Source organism: Centropristis striata, chromosome 20, assembly GCF_030273125.1.
Source record: "Centropristis striata isolate RG_2023a ecotype Rhode Island chromosome 20, C.striata_1.0, whole genome shotgun sequence".
Classification (NCBI taxonomy): Eukaryota; Metazoa; Chordata; class Actinopteri; order Perciformes; family Serranidae; genus Centropristis; species Centropristis striata.
In genome coordinates, this window is record NC_081536.1 from 22,472,580 (window position 1) to 22,495,078 (window position 22,499).

The following is a 22,499-nucleotide window of genomic DNA, read 5'->3' on the forward strand; positions in this document are numbered from 1 at the left end:
GCTTACAAGGCGGGCACGGATGTAATCTGCCCAAAGTTACAATAATTAATGTTAAGCTTCTTCAGCAATACGTTTGTGAAAGAACTGGCTCTGATAATATACTTAAAGCTGCGCACGCTGTTTGTGTTGCCGCAACGAGACAAGGCAGGGCTTGATGTGCATGCGTATTTAAGAGTGTGTGTGTGTGTGTGTGTGTGTGTGAGTCCTTATGCCACTCACGTAGCCCAGCTTAAATCTTTAGTCAAACTATAAGATGATGCTGCCACAATGCTGGATTAGGACGACAGGCATGGGAAAAAGAGCGAGAGGCCGGCTCACTTCATGCTAAGGAAATACAAACTTAACACACAATGATGCCTGCACCCCATCAGGGACACTCTGAGGGACATGTGAACAAGCCTGAAAAATAGCTTTAAAAGAAATTGAAAAGCAATAGAAGAAAATATCAGAGTAATATTTCTATAACTGTCATGAAGGACGGCAATAAAATATATCAGAGTAGTGATATTAAATCACTTAATCCCTGAAAATAGCAAATAAAACAATTAGATAAATCAAAATCTGCCTGCAGGCCTTAGCATGGATGGCTGTCACTTAGAGCCACAGGTTGACGTTTAAGCCGTTCCGCAATCCTCCACACAATCACACACCAAGTCGAGGCCAGCAGCCCGTTCCAACATGACGGCATTGACAGTCCGTTCTGTCCCTTTCTCAGATACTGAGGGGGATAGGCTGCATGTGTAAAGTACATTAAGCTCTTGCTGGATCCCTCCTTGTGCCATTCTCCTTTCGTCGACTCGCAGACACAAAGGCAGATTAAAGGAGCGCGCGCCATAAAAACCCTGTGTCAATCTTATCGGCTTCGAGTGCAATTTTTAAACATATGTTAATCTGGGAAAGCTAAAACTCATTCTCTGCTCTCTCTGCTTGTTTATCTCTTATCAAATGCGCAGTAGGTGAGAGGCAGCTTTGCGGTGCGGCTAAGTGCCATTATTTGGATAATTGCGTCCATTGTTGCAGGTTATATAGCTATTTGAAATGGGAGGTGTGTGTAAATAGGTGCAGGGGCCAGGTAGGGGGTGGTTTAGATATATTCAAACAGGGGCCAGGGGATTTTCTGCGAAGGCTACAAGATGCATTTGAATGCTTCTTCATACCTCAAGCTGAATTTTCAATAAGGAGTGTTTGATATATTTTTCTGTGTAACAATACCTTTAGAAAACCAACAATGCCAAGGTCAGATGCATTACATGCATCAGTAGAAGCACAATAACGATGAATAGCATCTATTCTGATTAAAATTAGCATAGCAATAAAACACATATTAAGACGCCATCAAAAGTTTTTAATCTCTGCAAGCTGTGAACAAAGGTTGCATGATAGTTAAACAAAAGTTTTATGCAATGAAAGACAGCCATGTGACAATAGTCTAGTATATATAATGAATATGCCGCTTCTGATGAAATGCACTAATATTCTTCTGATATAACCAATAAACATGTATAAATATTTGTCTGTTGCAGGAGGTGAACGTTCTCCTAATGTTGCATGTGTGAAGGACAGTGCTCCCAGTGGTGCAAGAATAACAAGTTCATTAGTCGAGGGGGGGCGCCGCAGGAATTCAAATTCCCCCCCGACCCGGGCCTGGCTTCTGATTGGCTGGCTGCGTCGGCATGGCGAGACTCATTAGAGCCCAGCAGTAATTAAGAGTTGTTAGAAAGTGAATTCTCCAACCGCAGATTAGAAAATTAAACTATTTACTGATTACATATTAATAGAAGACAACAATGGCGCTTGCCATAAGCTTGGAAGGCAACCAAGGAATAAATCTGTGTACTTAATTACCATAAACAATGGGGGCATAGAAATGGAGTTTTATGCACACTCCCTCCTGTAATGTGTCTGATATCAGAAGACACTTGACAATTCTTGTTCAATTATCTCTATTATTTAATGTGCTGTGAACTGCCTCTGAGTAAATAAATTAACCACCCCAATTACTTGGGATTCATCTGGGGAGGGCCGCGGCGTAATAGAAAATGCTGCAGAAAGCTGCATTGTGCCCAAACCAGGGGGAGAGAAGGAGAGGGGGGGAAGAGACGGGTGTGTGGAAAAGAAGGGAGAGCAGGGATGAGAGAAAGGAGAAAGAAATAGAGATTCACAGGGATAAAAAAGGAATAAAGCAAAGAGAAAGTGATGCACAGAAGCAGAAGAGTAGAAGGAATGGGAGAAAGAGACAAAGAAAGACAAAAAAAAAGCACAAACATTTTTAAAAGTATAGGGATTAGTTAACTTAAAACAAGAGGAATTTAAAAAATAAGGATTACTTAAGACTTTTTCCTTGTGGGGAACATTATACATGCATTTATAAGCTGAATGACAAACTGTACTTAGAGGACAGAGGGTAAAAAAAGGATGAGAGAATGACAAAGCAGAAGAATGTGATATCAAAGCAGGGAATATTGAGGACCAGCAGAGCACAGTGGATCTTCCCAGGCTTTCTGCTGGTGGAGCAGAGAGATGAACAATCAGTCATGGGTCAGTCGGTCTGTCTGTTCACATCTGCACATCAGTCCTGCAGCGCTGTGCGCTACCACAGCACCACTGCACACTGAGCTCACCCAAACCTACCTCAAGAGGTCTGAATCATATGATCATATGCACTGCCATGGCATCCACCCTGCTTAGAGAGTCTAGTACCAAACTGTGTACAGTTCTGGGTATAATTTATACTGCATACACATTATTCACTTCTAAATGGTCAATATGACAATAGTTAATTCCTTAGAATATACCAAAATCTAAAGCACTGCTAACCTCTAAGTTAATTTGTTTCGGAAGAGATCTCCAAATCTCTCAGCACACGAACAGTCGCTGTGACATCCAGCCTTCACTGTACCTCCATTTTCCTGATTATCTTTTGTAGAGATCACATCTTAACTCAAGCCCAATTAAAATACTGGGAAGTGGTGTTATTTCTGTCCAAACTTTTCTCAAAAAAAGCCCCGCTCTTTTTAACAGCTGTCCCTGGTAGAAACACAAAGCTCTATTTCTGCTGACACCTGTCTTATTTGACAGGTGATGTTGTTTTAATGCATCAACTTGTCCAGAACTACAGTGTCTTGAGTGTGTGCTGCTACTGCGTTTGAAAATGTGGGGGTTGCATTATTGAGAGTGTTGGTGTTTTGGCTTACTTCAAACTGAGACAAAACTCTAGTAGAGGAAGTTGATACAGATTAGCGTTGGATTTCATAACCAGGTATCAGTCGACACAGGTGAATAATGGAGGAATAATGTGTCCCCTCAAACATGCATACTAATGTCAATCTTGTTATGTTGCTAAAAAGCCCAAATTGGTGATTAGTTCTGATGAACTTTATTCAATTCATCATGACATGCATACTGTCCAAGGGAAGACCTCATCAAGATTGAAATAAAATAACATTCAGTGAAATGTCCTTAATTGCACTGTGACTTTTCAAGTCCCTTAATTGACTTGGACATCTAATTAAATGACGGTGAAATAATAAGGGACCCCTGGATATATCATCTGGCCTTTTAAAACTGCGGCTGGCAGAGTAATAAATATCAACATTTGCTGGTAGCTGGTGGTAATTTCTCACCATGTCCCCTGGAAAAGTGCAGGCACCAGTCAGATGTGATCGATCAATACCGGATGTTTTGCTTACAGCCAATCAGCCGCAACTTCAATCAGACATTCTGGAGTCCAGAGGAAAATATCTATCATCTATGACAGCCTATAGAAAGGTGACCTCAGTTGCTGAGGTGATAAAGGTTACTTTAGTTACCACCTGTCACTGGCGCATCTCGCTCTGATGCCTGCAGACCTTGGCCTAAAGGCACAATCCATAACCTATTGGATGAGTCTCTGGGATAAGTGCTGCAAAATGAGATATGGAAACAGAAATGCACTTTAAGGAAGTGAGCAAGGCGCTCAACATGTAGCGACTTTTCTTTTCATTTGCTGCTACGCAATGTGGAATCAGGAGCAACCTGAGTGTGCATGTTTTTATTAAGTAATGACCCCTAAATTATGACTGATGCCTCACACAGGACCTAATAGGCTAACTGTACATGTCTCATTGCTGTTGATGATAAATATAAGCTGCTCTGACCAAATGTAGCACTTGACAAACGTAGGAGGTTTATAGTACATAATACACGCTATATCACCCATTTATATAGCACTGCATCAGCCAGTAGTCTGTGTTGACTTGTGGAAACCACAATTTCCTGATTTCATTCCCCACTGATGTTATAAGGGGGTGAAAAGCAACCAAGGTGAATTTCTCTTCCTGATCCTTTTATTATTTTGTCCTCGCCTCGCCTGTTGTCACCCTCTTCCTTTTCTAGTGAATCACATTTTTCAGGAGGGGACCGCAGGTATATTTATTTATATAACTATATAAAGAGAAATCTTTATGGCTGAAGGTGTTTGGAAGTAAATAACGTGGCGTCTTGCTGGCTAGCGGCTGGTTTATCAGTGGGTGAAGAAGAAGAAGGAAAACCAGCCCTTCAGATTGACACAATGGCATGCGCTCCGACAGGGGAAGAGGGCACGGAGGCAGGGAGGGAGGCGAAAAGGAGGAAAGCGAACACAACAAACGGAGGAGAGATAGTCTCGATATCAGGACCCAAATGGGATGGGTAAGGTGAGCGCAAATCCCACCTCCCCAGTTTCCTTTTCTAAAAACCTCCTCTTCTATCCTCCCCTGTGTTGCTTTTTTAGGATTTTGGGGGCTAAATCCACCAAGGTGGCCACTGATATATCAGAAAAAAGCATGAGAGCTGCTACTAAATTACTACAGCAAATACTGTAGCTACACTTTTGCAAAATTTTACACTTCCTGGAAACACATTTTTTCTCTCTCCAGCAGCATTCTTGGGTGAGGAATGGGATGGTTTAGTATCACAAATGGGATGCTATTCTCCAATTTCAGTTAGGGACTTAACGGAGCCAAGGCCCCTCTTTTGGCTCGGCACACTGTCTCATGTCTTAACAAGGCTTTACCCCCGGCCAAATCTTAAATAAAAACCTTCCGAATCTGGCTCTGTATGCCAAACCAGATTGCACTTTGTATGCGCAAGTGTGTGAGCATTTGTGTGTGTCTGTTGTGGATTTGTGAACTGTGTCAGTGCTCATGTTGTGTTGCCTCGTGTTTTTTTTTTAAAATTTTTTTTTACATTTCTTTGCCTCTCCCTCTCACCTCCCTTTAACTCACCCCCGTCTTTCCTTATACAGCATATCAATGAAGGCCAGATATGTACTAGGGGAAGGAGGGTGCATGCGTGTGTATGTGTGTAGCCGTGCATGGCTGAGCGCACTGTTCAATAGTGTGCAGGCTGGCTGGCTGGGGCCGCGGCTGGCAAACGGCTGCAGCGGAGACTTCGGCTGGGGCTCCGCTATCGCACCCAGTTATCGTTTCCCCCATGAAGGGCTCCCTTATCACCCCAGCCCAGAGAGGTCTCCCTTCTTCTCCCATCCCCGAGACACACTCCTACTCTCCCTCCCCACCCACCCTTCCCCTCCCTTTTCCACCTCCTCCTCCACCCTCACACCCCCCCATCCCCTCCTTTCATATCCACCCAGCGCTCCGTCGTGCAACATTCAACCGAAAGGGGGGGAGAGGGGGGGCTTCAAAGATTCTCTCTCACACAAACGCACACATAAATACACACACACACAAACTCCCTGAGTGTACATGCGTGTGTATGTGCGTGCGTACGCTCAATTTGCCAAAACAGTTTTTCCAGTGTAATTGGGCTTGGGGTACCTGTGTCCATGAGATAGCGCAGCCTCTTCTCCACGCGAGCTGCTCGGGCGTCTATGTGCCTCTGCTCGCTCTCCAGCGCAGACAGCTCCCCAACCACATACTGACTGGTGTCTTTGAACGCCTTCTGTCAACCAGAGAGAGAGAGAGAAAGAGAGGGAGAGAGAAGGAGAGAGAGAATGGTTATGAGAGAAAAGGAAGAGTAGTGCGATATTGCATTAAACAGAGACAGAGAAAAAGGGATAGAGGGATGAGACAGAATGAGGGAGAATAGAGAAGTACAGAGAAGGAATGAAGCAAAAAGGTAAAGCAGAGGAAGAAAAAAAGGAGAAGGGACCAGAATGAAAAAAGAAATGAAAAGTGGAGATATAAAGCAAAGGGAGGAGGAGAGTGAAAATGTATGTACAAATCTTTCATCCACAAAACAAAAGGGAATTCTGCCAGAGAAGAGTTTACTTTCACAATAAGAGACAAAAACAAACAGCGAATGACAAACTGTTGCTGCCTCTTCTGTTGTCTGAGCTTTCTTTGGTATTTTTGAATTCCTCTCTCATATTTTCAAAACCACATTATGGCAAAATGAGCAGTAAAGCTTTAAATACCTCATCAGAGTAGTGTAATAGAAGCTTTATTTACACCAGACTACCAAGTAAGCACCTGCACATTTTAACACTGGCTGTGTAACTAATAAAAAATGTTTGTTTTCCAAGTTCAAAGCTCAAGCAAAGTAAATTATATGTCTGAATCATGAATAAACTAATTAGATTACCTTAACAATGAGACTAAACAAGTTGAACACTTAAAAAAAAAGCCACCTCAGTCTTCTGAAATCTCACTTATTCCAAATAATGAATATGACATGCCTATGTGCTAAGGCATTAGTCGTATATGTAATCTTTTCCTTTTAACTCCTTAACATAAACGTGTGGTGAATTAAAGGTTAATAATCAATCAGGAAGGACTGACTTAAGAGGCAGCAGCCAAAATAAACAGGAGATAAAAAGCTTGAGGCGACAGGAGTTAACTTATACTTCCTTCACATCAAGGTATGCAACACTTTTACTGTACAGAAAATCACTCCTGCATCAAAGGCTCTGATCATGACTGACATTGATGCAGTTTATCCAGCCGTGATGATTAATTGATGATAAATTAATCATGTTAATCTCTTATAGCAGTGAGCTCTTGAGCCAGGTGTAGTCTTCACATCGGTCTCTATGTGTTGAATTGCCAAATATCTTTTGTATTATTATCTCTGTGAATTGCACATATTTGCTCTTTAAATTTCACATTCCTGCACAAAATATTTAAAAAACAAATTCACATATGCTTCTTGACTTTTGCAGTACTTGCTTTTTATCTTCTTCTTTTTCTATTACTTTTTTATTGTCATGCACCAAAAATACTGGGGCTGTCATCTCTCAATGAGTTTTAGCCCTTCATCTTTGATTGCTGATTTTAAAGAAGTGGACACCCCTAGTGTGGTAAGTCCTTAGTGGTCCTGTACACTTTAATTAAACATTTAAAAAAAAAAAAATTTTTGGAAGAAATTCAAATCAATTATTTAAAACCTCTGTGTTTGTCTCACATGACAGGTTTCAAAAGTGGTTAAAAAAGGTAAAGGAAAATCAATATCTAGAGCAGGGGTAGGCAACCTGCGGCTCCTTAGCCACATGTGGCTCTTCAGGCCATCTGCAGTGGCTCCCTGTGGCTGTGACAAAAAAAATTATATGAGATAAAACTCTATTATAATTTTCATTTATAATTGGTGGACGTCCAAATCAATCTGTAATCTTTATTGTAAAAATGTGTAATTATATACAGTATTAACATTGTTTTTAAACATTTATGTCAACTGTTTATCATTGCTTACGAAAGCCTACGGTCCAGCGTATCTCCTGAGATATGCACTTGGGTCTTTGCTGCATTCTGACAAAATCATATTAATAAATGCTCATTATGACCTATTAGTAATGTTGATAGGCTAATTAAGACATTTTAGTTTTTTCTTTCTTGTAAGGCTAAAAATAAGGTTTGCGGCTCCATTCTGAATTTTTTAGTCTATATTTGGCCAACAATTGCACTTTTGTTCGTAAAGGTTGCCGACCCCTGATCTAGAGAGACAACGGCATCAGTGGGAGAGCTTCTTAAACTGCGAAAATGTCACATACATGATGTAACAAGTTGTCTTTAATACTTAATTCTGCAATGTAATCTTCTGCAGGTTTGGAGTCTCTATAGTCCCTCAAACTAAACCTCACATTCAGCTCTCCTCACCTACACATACACACTCTGTCATTTCAGATAAGTCTTGCTTGCAACCTCTCATACACACAAACATCAGCTACTTCATAACTATACATACATAGTCACACACACACACACACACACACACACACACACACACCCATCACACTATAACCATATGCACTTAATACACACTCTATTTCTGACCCCTCTTCACCTCTGTCTCCCGTCTGCTTGCTATTCTCCAGAGAAACTCCTCTGAGTGAGGAAAATGTTTATTCAAATTCACTACTGAGGATGCATCCGAAAAAATATCTCCATTTTATTGCTGATGCACTTCATTTTTCTTAATGGGAAGGAGAACTAGTGAGCAGGAGAGAGAGAGAGAGAGGGGGGGGAGAGAGAGAGAGAGAGAAAGTTTTTTTTTCATTCCACCCAGGCCAGCACTTTTTCTGTACTCTCCCAAATGTGTGAGTGTGTCGCTCTGTGCACGTGTGATTTGTGCATGCGTGTGTGTGTGTGTTGATTCCCAGCACCCCCCCCCCCCCCCCCCCCTCCCTCCTCCTCCTTGCGCGCTCTCGCTCTATCACCATATTTTTCCTTGGCAAATCAATTTTACACATGATCAGCCCACTCCCCTTGCCGCGCTCGGCCCAGCCGTAATTAAGAGGAGGGAAATTACCATATATATTATATTAATGCAAACATCATTCAGCAGGTAATTCTTGGCTGATCGGGATAATGGAAAGGTTGAACACCCATTAACCCTGGGGCCCAGGCACTGGGAGGAGGAGGGTGTGTGTGTGAGTGTGTGTGTGCACATGGGACTGGGGTGGAGGGTGCAGGGTCGAGGGTAGGAGCGGGCTGCTTGCGAAGAGAGATTCACCCCGTGGTCTCCAGTGGCACAGTTACTCACATACACACTCAATGAAATAATAGCACTCTTATAAACACACTCTTATGTACACACAAGTTCAAACACAGGCTAAGAAGAGAGCGTAAGTGTGTGTGTGTACACTTGAAGGACATGTAAGCACACACAACTTCTTTGCAGACACACACACACACACACACATCTCTAAATGGCAGCTGATATCTTCCATTGTAATAATTAAAATGGCAGTTTGTTAGATCAATACTTGGGTGTCTCTGTGGAGAAGAGAGGACAGTAGAGAGAGAGGAAAAGTGTGTGTGTGTATGAGGATGAGTGATAGACAAGGTGAAGAGGAGGAGGGAAATTTAAGCAGAAGAGCTCAGTGATAGATTTATCTAAGACAAGACAGGAGAGACAGAAAAAGCTGACTAACAGGGAATAAAAAAAGGCCAAGTAGGAGAAATATTAAGGGATACAACCTCCTACCTCACCCATAGTCCCTAATGCTCCTATTTGACAAGCTCACCACAAACCTTCATAAAGCTACAGCTGCAGGCAAAGTAGACCAAACGGAAGCTGGTGGCCATGACCAAACAGAAGCTGAATCACACAGTTGTAGAGTATCATGGCACTAACTCATATTCTTGCCCTTTCTGGTAGTTGTTGTTAAGTATGATTTAGGAGAAAGAAAATGACAAACCTCCTCTTCAAATGGCCTGCGAATATCAAGGTCTGTCGGTGATCCTCTGTCCTCCTCAGCCCTCTTCAGATCCTCAGGAATAGACTTTTGCCTCTTCACCTCTGGTGAGATGATGGACATGAAGGAGGTTGAAGGGGGAAAAAAGGAAATACAGACAATCACACTGAGATGGACATAGAAGTTGAGCTTTACTTCGGATTTACCTTTGTTGTGTCATTGATATATGATAGCATATAAATGTTGTTTAACATGTTTAAGAGTGCAAGGTGGTTAGCGGAGTTGGTGAAGTTCCTGCCTCAACCATAATTCAATACAAGAATTGTAATTACAAGACTTTTTACTGGAGCTGTTTATTGTTCAGAGAATCAAAGGTAGACCTTGGACCGACTTGATCTTTCACACATGTTGCACTCAATGTATGCGAGTGAAGTGTCGCAGTGTGCAAACATACCTCCCTGAGTAAATACTATATGCATTGTGTGTGTGCACGTTTGTGTTGCATTGTCCCTCACCTGGTCTGCTCTCCACATACTGGCTGAAGGACTTCAGCTGGGTTTTTCTGACTGCAGAATCCTTGTTGAAGACTACGGGGCTACGCAACCTCTCTGTCGCTCTGCGCAGCCGCTCCGCTCGTAACTCCTCAGCGTTATTCTGTCAAACACAGAGAAAATGTGGACAAATGTTGCTTAATGTTGGTGCTACATGTCACAGAAATATAATGGAGGGCTTTCAACAGTATTAAATTAAGGCAAGAGTACTTCTATAGTTGCTCTAAAACCTTGGAACACCAAAGAAGGTTAGGGTGATATGCAAAGAGATAGCACACTGTCAAATCAGCCACAGATTGTGTGTTTTTTCTCAACATGCAACTTCAAGAAATGCACAAAGACAGTAAAACTAAACAAAGGGTGTTGTAAAAAGATTAAAAGAAAATTAGCAGTGAACCCTTAAACACAAATTGAGAAGTTGGTCAAACTTCAAATTATTGATTTTAAAAAACAATGTCAACGATTAGTATGCAGCCTCTCCACATCTCGTCTATTATTCTGTCAGCCTCTACCAGCCACTTAGATCTGCTCTCAGGCTTTTATTAGGCAGCCGTTTCAGGATTTCACAGCTGCTCTGTGATTATTGTGACCAAACACACACTCAGACACACACGCACCCCATTAGTGCACATGTAAACATGTGTGGGCAAACACGCTTACTGACAGGCCATGAGATGAATCTGGTAGAAGTTGATATGTTAGCTACATTGTGGTTTGCTTGAATACCTCTCTTCACACACACACTCACTCTCACACACACATACACACACTCATTCCCTCCCTCACTCATGAAAGAGACAAAAAGCAGGCAATTAACTTGACTTTCAACAAAACCCAGAGCCAGAAAATATATTCAGATTATGCAAAATGCAAAAAAACGCTATTGTTTTCAAAGTGAACATGTGTTAAAAAGCTACACGCTCGCTTCTTCCACTATCAAAAACGGCGTGCAGAAATGCTTTATTACCAGGCCTCCAAATATGCCAAGCCGAGTGGAAAAGAAACCGACTCCGGGTAAGATTGACGTTGTGGCAACGCTAATAAGACGGCGAAACGTGTAATAAAGTCGACAATTAGGGCAAACATGTTCCACTGCTTGAGACGGAGGGAGATAGTCAAGCAGCGTGTGCAGAGCGAGGAAACTAATAGAGACAGTGTGGGCGGGGAACGAGCCGTAGACGGGGAGTTGTTAGTTTAGCTTCAGATTATTGACTTTCAAAAACAATGTCAGCAATTAGTCTGTTAGTCTCACAGCTTTGTCTATTAGTCTGTCAGATTCCACCAGCCTCTTAAAACCTCATGTCAATTCAAATCAAGGGAATTTATTTATGAAGTGCTGTATACAAAATGCCCAATTAAAGATTTTAAAACATAACGCCAGAGCTTGGGTGTGTGAAAGTACTACTGTTTGTGTTTGTGTGTGTGTGTGTGTGTGTGTGTGTGTGTGTGTGTGTGTGTGTGTGTGTGTGTGCAGCCAAACCCCTAAGGCAGACAGATTTAAATGACTGATTGCAGGAAATGTGAGAAGGGAAACACTGGCAGATAAAGGAATTCTCTCCATCTCCCAATGAACAAAATTTTGTTGTTCAGCTCCAAATTAATGTTTGGTTGTCATCAAAGCTAAAGCTGCAGAATACAATTCTGGAGAAAAGATAGTTGTTTGCCGACTCTCATCGAAGGTCGTCAGATATCGACACTTTGGGTTTGTGTTCTGCCCCTCCCTCTTAAGAAAATGTTAAATGCCAGAGGTGTGCTTCCTCTGAGTGAACTGGGTGCTCTTGTAACTTTACATCATATAACAACATAACAACATATAACAAGCCTTTATCAGATAAATATAAGGGTCATCCTCTTCTTGCAGTGAATGCCAGGTACACTTTGTGGAAATGTATACATTTGAGATGAGAGAATATATGCAAAGACAGCTTTAATTAAAGGAATAAAAAGTAAAGTGTGTGTACTTAAAGCAATGGGAGTGTGATTCCAATCCAGCCAGCAACTCAACAAAGTACTCATTTCACCATAAATTGATATGGACAGTAGTCTATCAAGTTACTGAATTTATGAATATTAAGTTTGCAGGAAAAGTGTAACAGACACTGATAATTGGATGTCAAGGATTTACTGGATTAATGTGGCCGTCCTTGTCATATAGTCAGGAAAAAGTATTTAAAAAAACAACAACATTTTTGTATGTTGTCTGGTGAAAAACTGCAAGCCCTTGCAATATCTACAGGAACTGTTGATTTAGCAAAAGAGTAAATCCCTGGGGAGACTGATTAGGACACTGGCCGCATCTGTCCAATTATTACTTATTGTTTAAACGGTTGTGAATCTGACATGTTCACCAGAGGTTGAACAGCACTGCTTGAGAGTTAAAGCAGCTGCCACTTTACACCCAGACACATAAACACACCAATGTGATAATGAACACCAAAGACAACACCTCTATCTCTCAATGCTGTCTTAACAAACACACACACACACACACACACACACACACACACACGTCTCCCTGTTACACGCTGGGACAGGCAGATATTGGGGTGTCCCCTCCCTCCCTCCCTCCTGTTTTTTTTTTTTAACTCTTTCACTCTTCCTCTTTATCTCTTATCGCTGCCATCGTTGCAGTGGTGATTCAGTGCTTTTGGTGTGTGCGTGTCTGTGAATGTGCATGCAGGGGGCTGCGTGACTAACGTTGCAGTCTGCTGAGCGTCGCATGCCCTTATCGTGCGCTATGAGGCTGCGCATACACACAATCATTAATGAGACTGAGGGTGTGTATGTATGCGTGTGTGTGTCTGTCTGTCTGTGATGTTCCTGCAGGTCGTTCCACCCGCCTGAAGGACTTTTGGGACACCCAATCCTCTTGGGACCATACAGTTTTTTTTTTTTTTTTTTAAAAGGACAGAAGAAGTCATACAACTGAACTAACTAAACTCAAACACATTTATGTTTATGTAAAAAGCTTCCATTACGAAATAACTGATTTAGTTTCGTAGTTTTGAATTGACTATATCCATTTCATTGATTCATTGACTATATTCGCATTAGTGAAATAAATGGCACTAACATGGGGAACATTAGAGAGGTAGTTAGGTATTAGTAATGGCTAATGTATATAACAACGGTGTTGCAACATTAAAACTGCGTACAATCATGTACACTATCCATCTATCTAAAAAGATTTCTGCCTGAAATCTGACATTGTGCATGAGAGCGTGAAGATAATTTCTTTAAACTCTGTCGTTTATGATGTTTTCACATTTTTTGGCACCCCTTGTGACTCTGTCATTCATCTTTAATTTTCAAGCAACTTTGACCATTATAGTTCACTCAGCTGGGCTGTAAACTGATTTTTTAATACCAGAAATTTCAGCCTCTGTTAAAATTATCTTTAAGTTGTTGGTATTGTCCAATAAATCAATCAAACACTTGATCAATTATGAGCATTTCATGATATGTTACATAAAAATTTGACCTGTTGCACCTTCAATCCAACAGTTAATCCTGATTTTTGCTATTGTGCAAACCATTCATATTCTTAACAAGATGGTGATAATTAGTAAGATTAGATGACACTGTTGTTCATCAGCTCACTAATATTTAGATATTATTTGAAACAAAAACAAGAAACAGTTGCACCAGTGACAAAATCTCTAGTTTTAAGTCAGGGGTTGTTTAGAAATACAATTCAGTTCTGTTGATAAATAGGATTAATTGTTAAATCTGTTGATTCTGTACATTGCTTATTAGCATACATATTTGTAGCATATTGGCTCTCATAATAAAGCACGTATTAATGCCTTAGTCATGTCACAGTCTGTGACAAACAAAATTATTTTAAAGTTACTTGGACTTGAATAACGGAGTGAGAATAACTATTCTTGCGGTACTACCACCACCTCATAAGCTTATCATGATTGTTATTCATGCATATCTTCTTCCTTCCTCCCTAACTATAAATAAGTAGGGGTTTGAACGATAAACCGATGCGACCGGATATACGGTTTAACAAGTGAGAGATACGGCTGCGTCGGTAGCAGCCTCCTCAATCGATACCAATAAGCCATGAATTGCTAGATGAATCAGTTGTAGAGTCATGGATCGGGTATCGTGAGACTTTGAATCGGTTGGCGGCTTCACACAACAACGTGAGAGCTGAAGCTGCCCGCAAAACGGTTCTCGCGCAAGTCTATGGGTCTCTCTGGTCTCTCCCAAGTCTCTTATTTTGCATCCGTTCACTTACGTCTTAGTCCCGCCCACCGGGGATGCATGGAGAGACGCAGGGAAGCGAAGCGAGGAGAGAGGAGAAGTTTTAAGAGATATGAGACATCCATCCCTCTGAAGCGTCATATGAAGGGACGTCCGTTTCTAATGACGGCGGCAGCGGGTCACAGCTGGATCAGCTGTCAATCACTTTAACAACTGTAGACATGCACTAATAATAATAATAAGTGTTTTCTCTGTTTAACAAACAGCTGCACATGAATAACAAGCTGTATTGTGTATTTCTACTGTGAACTGTGTCCTGCTCAGGGGCACAGGAATGCCTTTATATAATATAATTTTTTATTATTATTTGTGTCTGTATATAGACGATCCTGGTGATAAATTAATTATTTAATATCCCAGAACATTACACACTCAGTAATGATCAGCCTTCACGTGGGACTGAATGGAAATGACAAATGATGACAGACTCTACTGTTTTTTTAAAACTTGAATTAATATCCATAAAAAATCTGATTGGGGGAAATAACAGATCATGAAAGGAAAAAAAGCTTCTAGAACGATTTTTCTTTACATTATTATAAATGTAGAAAGACGTTTGTTGTCTTTTTGTTGTTCAGAGCCACAATAAAACATATTTTTAACTCCATTGGGAATCAGAAGATAAATGAAATGTAAAACTTGTGAGTGACACACTATAAAATATCTACAACAAATATTAACCATAGAATCAAATCAAATCGATTCGTATTGAATCGTTCTGTAATAAAAGTATATGTGCAGATGAGCAACACTATCAATAAGCAGTAAATAGTGTGTTGTATTGAAGAAAAACTCTAAGTTAATGACCTGTTAGTTGTACAATACGGTCATGCAGAATAAGCCATTAATAACATCTTTACAATGACTAGAGAGCCAATTTGGTACTAACATGCACACTGATAAGCAAGAAGTTAATGCTGAATATGTGTACCAGTCTTACCATTATTTCTATAAATGAAGTGGCTTTATGTTCACCTACACACATACATACAGCTGATCTGTAAGGTGCTGACCGCTGAGTTCACTGTCACTGTTCATTGAAACATATCAGGTGAACCAAATCACTGAATGTCCACAATGTTTGGTAATGTGTTTTGGATAGGTGTCAACCAAATGTCCAGTCTGCTTCTGTCCAGGTCAAATGGTGACACACGTACGCACTCCTCTGGCCATAAAGGACTAAGCCTTTTAGGCTTTGAACACAAGAGGGTGTTTATGTGAATCGATGATCAAAGACACCCTGTGTTGCCATAAGCACAGAGGGTTTCACATGTACTGACAGCCACACACACACACACTCACCTTATTCCACTTGACATTCAAAATCAATTAAACAGATGTTAAGACTAGCCGACTACTTCTTGTTGACTCAGTATTCACATCAGAAGACAGACACATCTAGCAGCAACAACCCCCCTTCTCCACGGACACACACAGCTGTCTGAAAAGGTCATAGTCAATACAAGGGGACTGTGACATGTTATGTAGAGCATTATGATGCCAGTGTGTGTATTTTGTGGCTTTAGACGGACTCATATGGACACGAGAGGGATCAGCTATGGTCTTACATGAAGTGGTCCAACTGACTGATGTGTACACAGGGTCAACTGGGTCAATCGGACCTGATTGATTGGACTGAACCTTTGATGGAGTGGAGAGAAAGGCGGGAGAGACAGAAAAATACAGAGAGAATGATAAAAGGAAGGAGAGATGGAGAGAAAGAAAGGAAACGAAGTGATGAGTGAGGTGAGTATGTGCGTACCTCCAATCCTTCTGCAGGGCTGACTGGCGAGGTGGAGGAGGCAGTTGGTGAGGATGAAGAGGAGGTGGAGGACGGGGATGAAGGGGAGGCGACTCTTCTTGGGCTGACCTCCACTAGCTTCTTCAGCTTCAGATCCACGTGCTTACTGTTTGGACCTGGAGAGAGAGAAAACGAATAATGAGTAAAAACAGTGTATACATAAAAAATACAACAAAATGTAAAAGTGTAAAACAAACAAACAAGCACAGCATTTCACATACAGTACACACAAACTACAAAATTGAACAGTGAAGGAGGGACAACATATTTAGCATTCATGCACACACACGCATACACTAGGGAAAAGCCATTGATAAGGAACATATACACACAAACTGAGTGGTAAGGGATGATGTGTGAGAACGATAGAGATCTGGACAGACTCAGCAGCCTGGGTCCTGTTTGCACTGCAGAGGGATGCTGAGTGTACACGGCAGTAACCACAGGATAACACAGCGAAAAAGGGAAAACCAGTTACCTAATGAACTGGCCTATTTTTTATTTTTTCCGTTACACCAAAATCTATTTTTCAACAAATCTTGCTATTTTTGTATTAAAATCATCAGTATTTCCAACCAGGTTGTCTTGTGTCAGAACCATAAACAAACTTTGCACAAATATTTGTTTCTTTGTTGTTTTAAGGTTAAAAACTCCTTCCTAAAAAAGATCTGATGATCCACTTTTTAGGAGCCAAAATATTTTCACATCAATGCTGAAATAATCTCCTTTATAGCACCTTTCACATTCATTTTCACCAAAACTATACTGCAGTTCTCTTGCTCACTCCCTCCTCTCATTCCATCTGTCAAACCTAACCTCCTCCCTCCCTTTCCCTCCATGCATCTCTAATTTGCTCTCTCTATTTTTCTATCCTTCCTTCTGGTCCTTTACTCCCTGCTCCCTCAGTCTTTCTCTCTCTGCCTTCCAGTAGCTGCAAACAGCTTTATTTTCCAGGGAAAAATATGGTAACCACAGCTCCCCTGCCAGGCCAGACCACTGCACTGAAGAAGATGAAAGAACAGGAGGGTAACCGTTTCATGTGTCACCTCCCTCCGTGACACACACACACACACACACACACACACACACACACACACACACACACACACACACACACACACACACACACACACACACACACACACACACACACACACACACACACACACACACACACACACACACACACACACACACACACACACACACACACACACACACACACACACACACACACACGCATATATATCTCGTATGATGCATGCATACAGATGCAAACACAAGACACACATTTTTGAACTTTGTTCCAAACACACAAACAAACAGAAGGACATAGAGGAGGATGGTGTATGACCTGGGCTGCAGGAAAGTGATGACAGAGGGGGAAACATTTATAGGATAATGTGTGGTATCAGCTACTTTAGTTCTACAATCACCGCCATCCGTTTCTTTAAAAACTACATACAAATTTCCACAAACAAAGAACAAAAGAGAGAGAGGAAAAAAAAGTGCAGAGATACTGCACTTCAAAGCCGGAGGACGCATTTGTCTGTTTTCATGTTTGTTTCTTCTGCTCCTTCACTGTACTCTCACCTATCTCACATCGGCAGGAAATTGAGGAAGCAAATAAAATAAATTAAATACAAAACAAAGTAATTAGTTTACCTCTGAAGATTTGAGCGAATGCTTTCCTGAAGATATGATTTTATTTTTGTCTGGGGAGCACTTTTCAGAGTTTATTAATTACTACTTAAAGAAGTTTCTAATGAAAGAAAATAGAAAAAAACACCGCCAACAATATGGCAGCATACTGTATACTGTAAGTTTATTCCTGCTGAGTGAAGCACCAATGAGTAGGACGCAATGGTCAGAGGGGCAAATAAGTGGAGCGGTGATCGTTTTCTATTAATTTAGAAAATGTTGGATTAATTTTAAAAAATCAAAAACATCTAGAGTTTCTGTTGCTTTCTGCCTTAATTAATGGTAGTAATTGGATGTAAATCCAGTTCTAGGAGTATTATAACTGCAGGAAAAGAAACAGGGTGTGGGACAGGCAAGAGATTTGATGAGATTAGTTTATAAAATGTATATAAAATTTTTTTTTAAAAACACTTGAAGTTGCCTGCATTCTGCAAGTATGTTTCCACAGTTACAGATTTTAACCATTACTATGATGGTCTGAGACCAATTTTTAGTTAATATCTAGTTATTGCGGTTTTCCCATGTTTAAGTAATCTGTTCACACCAAGGTTATAAAAATTTGGGATTTTTCATTAGTTTTAGTTTTAATTTCGTTGTGAATTTTTGTTTTCAAATTCAGTTAGTTTTTAGAGTGAGTTTGCTAGTTTTAGTTTAGTTTTCGAAAATGCTTAGTTTTAGTTAAGCTTTTCATTAGTTTTAGTGTTAGTTTTTTTTGTAATGGGCTATGTGTTGGGTGCGAGATTCAAAGAGGTCATAATAAATTTAGCCTTTATTTCCTTTGGTTTATCCATCTCAGCTTCAATAAGGTTATTAACTCTTACAGTTCTGGGTGTTTTGAATTTTGGTTCGAGTGTAGACATCCCATTCTCAGTAAACACTCAGTTGCACTTTTGCCATAATAACTAAACGGTTTACGCTATCGGAAAAATTCAGATGTTTTCTAAAAGCTGAGAAGTTGCTCTTTACAGCCAATATGGTGTCATTACGATAATTTAACTTGCGCCTCTCCCGGAAGCCCACAAAAGAATACACACAATCAGATGTGGAGAAAAAGAAATACTGGATCATGTATGAAAAGAGTTGACAAAGACCAAAACGAAGGACATTTTCACTATAATTTTAGTTAGTTTTAGTCAGTTTTGTAACAACACAAGTTAGTTATTGTTTTTTTAAAAACTCTAGTTTTTATTTTTATTTCAGTTAACGAAAATGTTTTTTCAATTCTAGTTCTCCTTATTTCCTTAGTTTTCGTTAACTATAATAACCTTGGTTCACACTGATATATGCTAATAAAATAACATTGATTTTGTAAGAAAGTCAAAATGATAAACAATGCCAGGCTACTTTACTTTTGAAAGTCTAGCTCATACAGTGTCCGCTTAAAAACAAATACTGGCTCTTGGACAAATGTAGCTAATGACCCCTGAAATAGAGGACAGGCCGACAGATGGCATGCACTTATGTGAGTGACAAAACAAGCGTGTGAGTGTAAGTGAATAGGAAAGTGAATAAGTGAGCAGGTAATGATTAGATCGGACCGCTGCCAGCCTGTTCAAATTTTGATGAGGGAAGTTTAGACTACATGACTGGTCTTCAGTAAATGCTTGCATTGCATTAAGAAGGTGTGCTTACTGGGTGGCTTAGTTAAGGAAGGGTATCGCAAAAAGAAAAAATGGCAAGTGATTGGGGTATGTATGAGAGAACTGAAGGTAAATGTGTTAGTTAGAAAAAGGCAAACAAGACAGTAAACCATGCAGCACCACACAGCTACAGCCAGGGATTTACCCAGAGAGGTTAGATCAGAGCCGGGGTTAGTAAACTCCAGGGGTGTGAGGGTGCTGGAGGTGGCTGGCAGAAAGGCCTCCATTTGCAGTGGGTTAGTAACCAGTGCAGATGCAGATGTGGCAGCAACAGAATCATCATCATCTTCATTATCGCCACCTTCACCAAAATGGAGCTGCTCTTCGTCAGCCCTCCCCTCCTCCTCATCCTCACCCCTGTCACCATCATCCTCATGATGACTTCGCACTCCATCCAAAACATCTGTGGGAGCGGAGGGAAGGAAATGTGGAAGTGAAACAGGAAATGAAAGAGAGAGAAGTAAAGAGACAGGTGTTAAAGGAATAAAAGGCCCAAATGAAAACACAGTGATGAGTGCAGAAAGAAAATCTTGGTTAGTTTGTGTTAACAGTAATCTGTGAGAAGAAGACCCGGGTGACCTGATTTAATAATCCTTTTTTAACATGTTTAATTCATCATAACATTCCAGTAGACTTGATGGGATGACACCCGTTTGCAAATAAATCGTCACCTTCACATGTAGTGCCCTCATTAGAACTAGGGAACTTGTCTGTGCAGGATTTTTGCATTTAAATGTGTGCAACTAGTAAATAAATCTTCTAACTAAATTCATGGTATGAAAAGGCAGCAGAGTCCACTTGAGAGACAAGTAGGGATCTTGATTGATTGGTGTCTGTCTGTCAGTGGGTTAATGTGCATCAGCGAACAAATATCTGACACACAAAGTGAAACCGAGACCTCTGTTTAATTCCCCTCATTCAAAGATCGGTTGCCTGCCTTTCTTGTTTCAGATAAAAGAGGTAGGGCAAACAAAAACCACAAAAACATGAAAGCACATATTCCATTAAGTCTCCTGAGGGGCTCAATAGAAACAACAGTGTCTCCACATTAGGAACAAAAGAAAAAACATGTTAGAAGAAACTCAAATGGAGACCTGAGCAGCTCTAGCTGCATGGATAACCCACCATGGATTAAAACAAAACAATCAGTAAACAGCGTCTGACATTGCAGGCTCCCTCCTCTGCTATTTACTATTTGGTGGGTAGAGAGACGGAGAACAAAGAGAGAAGGAGAGAATCAAAATAACAGCATTTCCTGTTTCTTTTTTTTTTTCTAATTTGCTAGCTGCGATGCGAAGCGTGCTCACAAGCACTGTTCCTGCGTGGCTGGCTGGGGCCTAATTAATGGGAGGCCATGGTGATGGAGTTTGGAAAGTTTCTTTACGGGCAGACACTTGGAGGGGGCAGCCTGAGCTGCATTAAAGGACCGTGAATGGTGTTGAGGGGAGAGAGGGAGAAATAAAGAAAGAAAGAGAGAGAGAGAGAAAGAGAGAGAGAGGGAGAGAGAGAGAGAGAGAGAGAGATAGAGAGAGAGAGAGAGAGAGAGAGAGAGAGAGGGAGAGAGAGTGTGTGGGGGCTAGGATTAGCCGTTCTGCTCGGCAGGCCTTGTGTATCACAGCCAACAGCATTTCTCTCTTCTCCTCACCTCCTCCTCCTCCTCTCTCGTTCCGTTCTTTCCTCCAACTCCATTTTTAATGAGATCAACAATTAGTTCAATTCAGAAAAGCTGAAAGTGCAAATAAATCGAGTGCTGCCATCCCTCTGCCTCACTGTCTTCTGTTGGTTCACCAAACAAGTCGCTGATCTCACTTCTAGTTGCTTTGGATTTATAAGTTCTTGCTTTTGCTTGCTCACCTCAGGAACTCCCAAGTCTATTTCTGTCTATATGTTCCTGTCACCAGAGCTGCAATGATTAGTTATTTAATCAACTAGTTGACTGACAGAAAAATGATTGGCAAATATTTTCATGATTGATTCATCCTTTAAGTGATTTTTCAAGGAAAAATGAAAAACAATCTTGTGTTCCAGCTCCTGAATTGTGAGTATCATCAACTTTTCACTGTTTCATATAATTGTTATTCATTCACAAAGAGGAGATTGCTGCTGTGATCATGGCACCATAATTTGTGAATAACTTGCAACTACTATCATCCATAGCAAAAGATCTTGCACTATTGATATTACAGCACAAAAAGTGGCGCGGCGCCACTTGGCTAGCACTTAGCTTAGCCCAGTTCATTCATTAGGATCCAAACAGATGGACAGTTAGAAGCGACCAAACTCCTCCACGTTTTCCCTATTTAAATACAGCTACACGAGTAGTTAAACGACCAAGTATGGCGACACAAAATAAAACGTGGCGCTTTTCGAATCGGATAAAAAGGAGAACTATAATGTATGGCGGAATAGCACTTGGGAGCACTTCGACTCGGCGCAGTAATATCATCACTCCTGAAAAATCTTCTCCCCTCAGGAGTGATGATATTACTGCGCCGAGTCGAAGTGCTCCCAAGTGCTATTCCGCCATACATTATAGTTCTCCTTTTTATCCGCTTCAAAAAGCGCCACGTTTTATTTTGTGTCGCCATACTTGGTCGTTTAACTACTCATGTAGCTGTATTTAAATAGGGAAAACGTGGAGGAGTTTGGTCGCTTCTAACTGTCCATCTGTTTGGATCCTAATGAATGAACTGGGCTAATCTAAGTGCTAGCCAAGTGGCGCCACGCGCCAGGGCAATTGAGTGCACGCATTGAGACGCAAGAGGTCTGTATCAACTCGTCTTACTTGACCGAATAACATGTTTTAATATGAAAAAACGGTGGAGTGTTCCTTTAAAGATGTTGTCCTATGAGGTGCAGAGGCATTACTCTAAAGAGAAACTGAAGTTGGGATTTAAGATCCCAGTCTGTCAGTGCTGTTG

General features: G+C 40.9%; 1 protein-coding gene across 2 annotated transcripts in view; it reads right to left on the minus strand.

Annotated features, from left to right (window-relative positions):
• ehbp1 (EH domain binding protein 1) overlaps positions 1-22,499 on the minus strand; it is a 152,217-nt gene that overhangs the window by 32,385 nt on the left and 97,333 nt on the right. Inside the window, exons 18-22 of one of the 2 annotated variants that reach the window (XM_059358967.1) lie at positions 19,724-19,981; positions 16,199-16,353; positions 10,126-10,264; positions 9,614-9,714; positions 5,796-5,919 (exon numbers count right to left, since the gene is read on the minus strand). In XM_059358967.1, coding sequence (XP_059214950.1) covers positions 5,796-5,919; positions 9,614-9,714; positions 10,126-10,264; positions 16,199-16,353; positions 19,724-19,981 — 777 coding nt within the window. The remainder of the gene's footprint in view (positions 1-5,795; positions 5,920-9,613; positions 9,715-10,125; positions 10,265-16,198; positions 16,354-19,723; positions 19,982-22,499) is intronic. The other variant, XM_059358968.1, reaches the window with a different exon arrangement.